A 7,703-nucleotide genomic window follows, 5' to 3' on the forward strand; every position below is an offset into this window, starting at 1 on the left:
AAAATGAGAAATGTTTGTGAACCTGTAACGATAACATATATCCAAGACATTGGATAAAAAATTCCAACCACTAGGCCAGACTACCACGTATCAGCCACGCATGCAGTAAGGACACAACTACCTAGGAAAAAACTCCCCCCTCCCCCCCCCCCCTTAAACACTATTGAACACGTTTAAGTCTCCATACGAGATGCCTATTAAAAGTCTCATAACATGATCTCGGGAAATCTCGTTTGTTCTACCCTTGACCGACAACTCTAGGCTCGATAGGCTGTGCACGCCATACGCAAGAAGTCGTCCAATCGTTTATGATTTTAGATGACTGCAAAAAGAGCATGGTATTATTCACATCAATTCAATATATCGGTCTAATGGTATTGCAGTGTGAATTATTATTGATAGCACAGTTTGCACCGATCATCAATTTCTCCAATAAATTGTAAATTGGTCCTTCTTTTTTCCCAGCCACCCTCAAATAACCCTTGGACAAGGAAAAACCAGACGAACGAGCTGAATACAAGATGAAAGATTTCTATTTCTTGAAAATGTTTTCAGTCAACTTGCTCAATTACACGGAAGAAGTAGCTCAGTCGCCGTTGCTTAATAGTACAATGGAGAAAGGAATATATTGTTGTTTAATATAGTTTGAAACAGCCGAATTTTTCAAAATCTTAGGAACGGTGCATACAAATTAAATTGACGTTTCAGATCAGCGGATATATTACATTTGGAGGGAAAAAAACAGAGAAAACGTATGCACAATTTTGTTTTGTCTCGTTTACGTTGTTGACGCACGTAAAATCTGTACCCGCGGCCAGATTATCCTGAACCACATTCAACTGTTTTCTTCCGAATGATACCATTCCAGGTAGAATATTTCAGAGGATATTTGGTACCAGTCATGTCTTCACTCTGAGCAATTATTTTCTCGTTAAATCGGTAATTGCAAATGTTCCTACTGTTAATCCTAACATCGTGTGTATAGATAGTATCTAACCTAATTGAGTGTGCCAATCTCTCGTTCACATGGTGTACCAGAGTGTTCCAGGCAAACTTAGGGTCCGTCAATATTGATTTTTTTTCCACCATTGAGAGAGCACATTTGCTTGTGCAAAAGGTCAATATCTATCTGCTCATCTAGAAAGCAATGAGATCACACAGTATCATTTGGTTGGTAATCGTTCCAACCAGCATCTTGTTTCCGTAGACGCTGGCCACGCTTGAGCCTTTGAGTAGTTTGCCGTCGTCAGCGAGTACCTCCCGTACATCGGGGTTCAGGTCCGCATCAAGACGCATCCTTAAGACCTACATGATGAGGAAATTTCGCAAAATAATATATACAAAATAATGTATAGGCCTATATAGTAACAAAGGCAGACAGTTACTGAGGATTCTCTCGAGGACAAGTCTTATAAGCACTGAGCAACACTCAACCAAAAAAGAAAGTCCCCTCTTAATACTTTTTTGTTTAACTCAAAAACTACTGGGCACATCTTGCTCAAATTACGACTGATCAGTACAGAAATTCCTTAATTCCAATTTGTTCAGCCCAAAACAGTTATAATGCTTACAAAATTATGCAATGTATAACATAATGGTACCGAAAAAAAGTTGCACTTTTGTATACGTGCAAGGTGAGTGTGAACCACAACTTGCACGTATACAAAAGTGCAACTGTTTTCGGTATCATTTGTCATGAAATTGCATAAATTCGTACACATTATCACTGGTTTGGGCCAAATAAAGAGTATGGCTGGATTGCTAAGGAACTTTTGAACTTATTTGAGCGAGAGGTGCTCAGTAGTTTTGGAGTTAGGCAAAAAAGTAATGGAAGGGGGACTAACTTTTTTGGTTGAGTGTATGAGACATTTTGAGTTGTTTTCAAACATCTGGATAAAGGTTCATTAACAACAGGGTAAGATGGTAAGGGACGGGGTTACTATTATGACTGTGAGATCTCACGTGTGCCTTTACATTAAGCATTTTGCGCTATTCAGAAAGTTTTTGGGGAATTTGTTTTTCATTTTATCTAATGCTATTCGATGAAAGAAATTGTTTGATCTGAAAACGGAAACACAATAAATAAATAACTCTTACAAGGAAGGTAAGAATATCGGCAGGAAAACAGCTATCAAACTTCAATGTAAAGTGTTGTAAAATTTAATTCACTCCTATCCACGTCATCAATAGTGCATAACGGTAAGCATAACAACAGGTATTACATAAGCATAACCACAATTTGACATCTTCAAAAATTTGTATAATGGTTTCGTGATTTGCCATATAAAAGAAGGTTCATATAACTAGCTGGTACCCACGTACCTGAGCGGTTCCCGTCCACCTATTTCCAGTCAGTAGATCAAGTGTGTACCCCAGGTAATGGCAGCCAAGCCACAGGTCGCCCGCCTTGTCGACGTTGATGTTGTCCACTGACGTGTGCACGTCAATTTTCTGGAAACCAAACAATTAATACAATGGCATGTTCAAAGAAGTTCGGAATGTATAGAATTGAGAAATATCGTTTATTTGCAGTGTCTGGTGGTCCGATTTCAACTTGCCTTGCGGAGCAGCAGTGAACCTCGACCGTCCTTGCCTCTTTCAAAAACATTAAGCTGGGCGTCCAGTAGTCCAGAAACATAGATGTACCTGCAGCATGTCACATAGAACAAGTACCAAACAAAACCTTTGAAATCAGAAGCTAAGCTTATTTATTCAGAAAATGGTAAAGTAAATGGAGAACAACAATTGCAAACAACCTGAGCCCAATGTCACGGACTTGCTAAGCTTTGCTCAGAAAATTATATACCAAGGGAAAATATTTGCCGTGAACCAATCAAGAGTAGTATGTGTCACGTGGCATTGTAACCCTTTCTGCTTACCAAACACATGAAATGTCAGTACTGAGCAAATGTTTGTGCTTGAATATGTATTTCATAAAAATGGCAGCTGGATTTTATCACAGCATTTCCTTTTTTATTAAAGGCATATAGCCTACAGTATCGTTTGAATGTATCCCAAAAGTAGCCTGCCAAATTAGTATCAAAAGCTTACTTGGATTGACGATTCTACTGGTACTGGTACTAAACACCCCGTGAAATTATTCCGTTTGTCTTCTAGTCATTTAGAAGAAATCAAGAAATGTATGTGATTTCCAACTAGACTGATTTTTTTTAAACAATGCTTTATGGGCGAAATTTCTGATGGACAAAAACCAGAAATAGGACAAGATCCAGAGATCGTGTTTCGTGATCAAAAGGTTGTGCATAGTTTCTCACTGTTTTCTCCAAAAGTATCATTTCCACGGAGCTGAAACTTCAACAGGTTAGGTTTGGAACATTCTTGGTCGGATTTTGATTCGTATTATTATGGGAACCTTCGAACAAAATGCGTGAAAAGCAAATGATCCATAAATGCCCGTATAAGCCTTTTTACACCAATTAAGCCTACCTGCCATCCTGTGATTTGCTGATGCCGTTAGCCCCAGATAAGCCGCTGGCTACTTGTACAGCCTCAGACCCGTCGTAGTAAGCAACAGTTCCCGTGGGAAGGGTTAGGACGACCTCTAGAGGCCCAAGGCGACCAAAGCGCATATCGTTGGTGACGTAAAACGTGTCTGCACTCACGGCTATCACGTCATTGGGGCTATGGGAAGTAAGCAAGACCGAGATGGACACATCAAATCGTTACGATATGTGACTTTTTTCTGATAACGGAAAATTGGGCTTACTTACTCGGTGCAAGAAAAAACTTGATATTACGACGACATTACTGAGTAGGTCAACCTCGTTTACATACTTTGTTTCACTTGTATCCAATACGTAACCCCCGGTTGTGAAATAGCAATAGGCTTAATGGATATATATATCAAGTACTTGGTGTTACTAACTTTCCAACGTGCATTGTTTTAACGTTAATTTATTGTCATTATCAGTCCACTCCTCAAAGAAATTCCTCCCTTTATATGTGTTGTTTAGCCCATAAGTTATGCAAATTGGCTTGGTAACATTTAAACTTTGCAGACGAACAATATTTTTTTTTTTACGGTCAATCGGTAATCTACACTTTTTTTCATACCGATTAGTGATTGTGAACTGGTTCGCTAGAGGTGGAAGGCGACAAAAGATCCACTAGGCCCGAAGCCAATAAAGACAAGGTAAATGGAAAAATGAGTCATGCTTACGAAAAGATCGCGTCACTGATGACAGTCTTCTTGTGACGTAGCGTGTTGGATTTGTGGTCGTAGTCAAACAACTCCACTGATTGTGTTCTTGGGGGTAGCGGTTTGTTGACCACAAACAAGGAGACTTTGCCTGGAAAAAATGAGACAATCTCGGGCTGAAATCCGTGTCTCTATTTCAAAACTCAATTTGTTTTACTTCATTAAAATATATAAAATGGCGGGTTCGGAAACAGCCTGTCAACCTATCTACATAGCGCCCTCCTAAGTTCCGACTGGTTTGAATGTAGACTGGTTCCAAGTTCTGATTTCCAGTGTATGGGGGAACCAGTCTAGCTTGCAACTACAGGTTCGAATTTAGGTTCATAAAAGAACTCATCCGCGCGTTCTAACCTTGCCCAAGTCTATGGGTGCAACCCTGCAATAAAATACCCATAGACACTAGTGCTAAATGCCCATACTTCAAAATTCTTTTATAAATACTCAGAACTCTCACATGTATTCAAGCTGCGCAGAAAAATGATGATCAACATGTTATCTTTCATTTTCTTTTTTTCTTTTTTTTGATGGGTTGACTATTGACGTTTCGAGATATTCTCACCCAAAGAAGACGACCCCTATTTTCTTCAAAGCGGAAAAGTAGCCACCTCCACAACGTGGCAAAATATCGCCGCTTTTGAGCCCAAATAGCATCCAAAATGCTCAGAATTGGAAGCCCCAAGTCCGGGCCAGAGGTTCATTATCATATCTCTTCAATTCCCCATATTTATGGCTGTCGGAACTCTCTAATATAGAATATTTTGAGGGTATAGCTTTTATTCATGAGCTCGGCGCATGGATTTTGGGCCTATTTACAGGAGTGCACCTCGTGATGGACCTCACAACTTAGACTCAACTTTGTGCTTTGGAATTTAGTCCAGTGATTGACCATAGACTGGGGCTAGTTCTAACCGTGCAATGCTCGAACAATTGCAAATAAATGTTGATGCATATATAAACTAACAGTATAATTATTACAGAAACGTACCCGTTTGGGGGTCTTCCCAGGCGCTCATTCCCACTGGCTTCAAGGCCGTCTTATTGAAGGAACTTCCCGTAATCTTGACCTCCTTCACGGCCTTGTCCGGTTGGTTGAAGTCAAAGGAGAAGATGCGGCCTTGGATCGTGTCCATTTCAGCCTCGATAATGGCTACGCCCTTGGGTAGTAACAAGGGGGCAAGGGTTATTTTTCGAGCCTTGTTAAATTTGAGATATAATTATCTTCCGATCGGTTCCTCATTTCTTGGTGAGGTGCCGTTATGCGCCGTTTTAAGTCATAACCATCTGAAACTGGGCGAAACTTGCAATGTTCATCAGTTCAATTTGTATTATTATTATCATAACAGAGTTACCTTATGACATCATTCTAAAATATATATATATATAGGCCTACAATGTATATATATAGAGAACAAACCGAAGTGATAATGGCGACACCGTTTGACAACGTCGTTATATCTTCGGAGCCGACATCTGATGAAATAAAAGGAAGAATTCGTGATGATTGTTTCAACGCTGTACAAAGTATCAATTACGATTTGTGCATATATGATTTGAAATAAATATTCATTGATATCTAGTAAACGGGTTAATAACGGTTCTCCTCACCTATCCCCGGGATGGTGCGGCAGGGTCCTGGTGTATGGTTAAACATGTGCCTATGCACTCCCATGATGATTCTAAAAGGGAAATCATGGGAAAGAAGTGGTGAGACTTTTCGTCGCAAATTTTGCATTATTTTTATTCCCTCTTATAATATATATTTTGATAAGCATCCTTTTGGGGATGGGGAATGGGGTTATTTGCGCAGTCATGGGATTATGTAACATTCCCCTGCCTTTAAAGGAAAAATACAACATTTGCAAACATCGAAAAATAAAACTACCAAGTTGTTACGGAATACCTTACTAGGATGTTGGTAAATGACAGTCTAAATCATCCTGTAAAATTAGGGCACCTGGTGTAAAGTCATTTAAATGGTATTTTTGTATATAATTTCCAACGGTGGTCGGCCTAACTGTTTTTCAACTACTGGTCCAAATTTACTAGGTTTCTTCAGGTTGCATGTTCATGAAAAGGTGCAGGCCACCTAGACTGGTTCCCTTACCTTACAATTTTCCGGCATTTTAGATCCATTTCATCTTTAGTGGAGTCAGGGAACCAGACTTACTTGAACATTTTTGTTTTTCTTGGTTTTCCAGATTTTCGAACACAAAACTTCAAACATGTCAGTGTAACAATATTTGATTTATTATACTAACCCCCCAAATAGTTCATTTCTGAAAATTACAGCGAAAGCCAATAATGTACATTCCCTTTAACATGCATGCAGCATGCATAGTCCATAGCCTATTATGATATGATAATCGTCCCTATTCCTGGCATAGCCTATACATATTCAATACAAGCGCTGGCATTTTAATAATTTTGTTTAGTATAGACTCAAATCGTCAAATTTTGTAAACGTGCTTACGCAAATCTCATCAGTCGTTGAAGCAGCACCACACTCACAACAAACAACGCTGCCTTGAAGATGAAACTTGCCATTTTAGTCGCTTCGAGAGATATTAGTCGGGCAAAACCAGTAGGGCCTAGCTCACTAGCAGCGGCACTTTCCTATACCTACGTGCACTCGGGCTGCGATGTCTGTGCAAATTGCAAAACCTTGCCAGGTTTGTGTGCACTGTGATTCAGGATGCTGTGTCAACGCGTCCTTTTCCTGCCTTTTGAAAATGGAGTCCAAAGTAAATGGAAACAAAGTTCAACCTTGGTCTCCACGCTCAGTGACCCGTCAATCATGTAAGAAAAGAATAGACCTTCAGTCAACAGTTTTGTTGATTAAAATCCCATAGGGCCTGACCTCTATGGTGTGTGAAACGTTGCAATATTCAATATTTTGCAATATATATGTTGGATGTTCAATATGTGCTTGTTATATTTTACATTTATGTGCGATGTTCCATATAAGTGTGCGATGTTTTTCATTATTTGCGCGATGTTTAATATATTTGTGCGATGTTTTACAATATATGTGCGATGTTCAATATATGTGTGCGATGTTTTACATTTATATGCGATTTTCAATTTATATATGCGATGTTTTTGACGATATATATGTGCGATGTTTTCAATATTATGTTCGATTTTTTTTAATTAAATGTGCGATGTTTCTCGATAAAATTGTGTGTGTTGGTTTACAATATATTTGCGATATTCTCAAATATGTGAGCAATGTTTTACACATATGTTTGACATTTCGAGCTATTTGTAATCGATGTTTCATCGGTATGTTTGCATTCGATCTTTTGCAATATGCATTTGATGTTTCCCTTTTCATTCGATGTTTCGTTAAGAGTCAAAGTCTGGCTACTAGACCGCGAAAGTCTGACTATTTTGCCTAAAGTCAGTGTATGAGACGTCAGGGGATTGCGTAAAGTGATTAGAGCCAGACCTAAACGGTAAAAACCGGAATTGTGGGTAATTCTTT

At 39.1% G+C, this 7,703-nt stretch overlaps 1 protein-coding gene across 1 annotated transcript; it reads right to left on the reverse strand.

Moving 5' to 3' along the window:
• Positions 1-226: 226 nt before the first annotated feature.
• Positions 227-6,996, reverse strand: LOC119721195 (serum paraoxonase/arylesterase 1-like). The gene is made up of 9 exons (XM_038191101.1): positions 6,690-6,996; positions 5,825-5,895; positions 5,634-5,689; positions 5,205-5,373; positions 4,181-4,310; positions 3,448-3,642; positions 2,559-2,646; positions 2,323-2,451; positions 227-1,305 (listed from the first exon to the last, which is right to left on the reverse strand). Exons 1-9 carry the CDS (start codon positions 6,761-6,763, stop codon positions 1,138-1,140), a joined length of 1,080 nt encoding a protein of 359 aa, XP_038047029.1. The 5' UTR covers positions 6,764-6,996; the 3' UTR covers positions 227-1,137.
• Positions 6,997-7,703: the final 707 nt, after the last annotated feature.

This window comes from Patiria miniata, unplaced genomic scaffold, assembly GCF_015706575.1.
Source record: "Patiria miniata isolate m_02_andy unplaced genomic scaffold, ASM1570657v1 HiC_scaffold_13, whole genome shotgun sequence".
NCBI lineage: Eukaryota > Metazoa > Echinodermata > Asteroidea > Valvatida > Asterinidae > Patiria > Patiria miniata.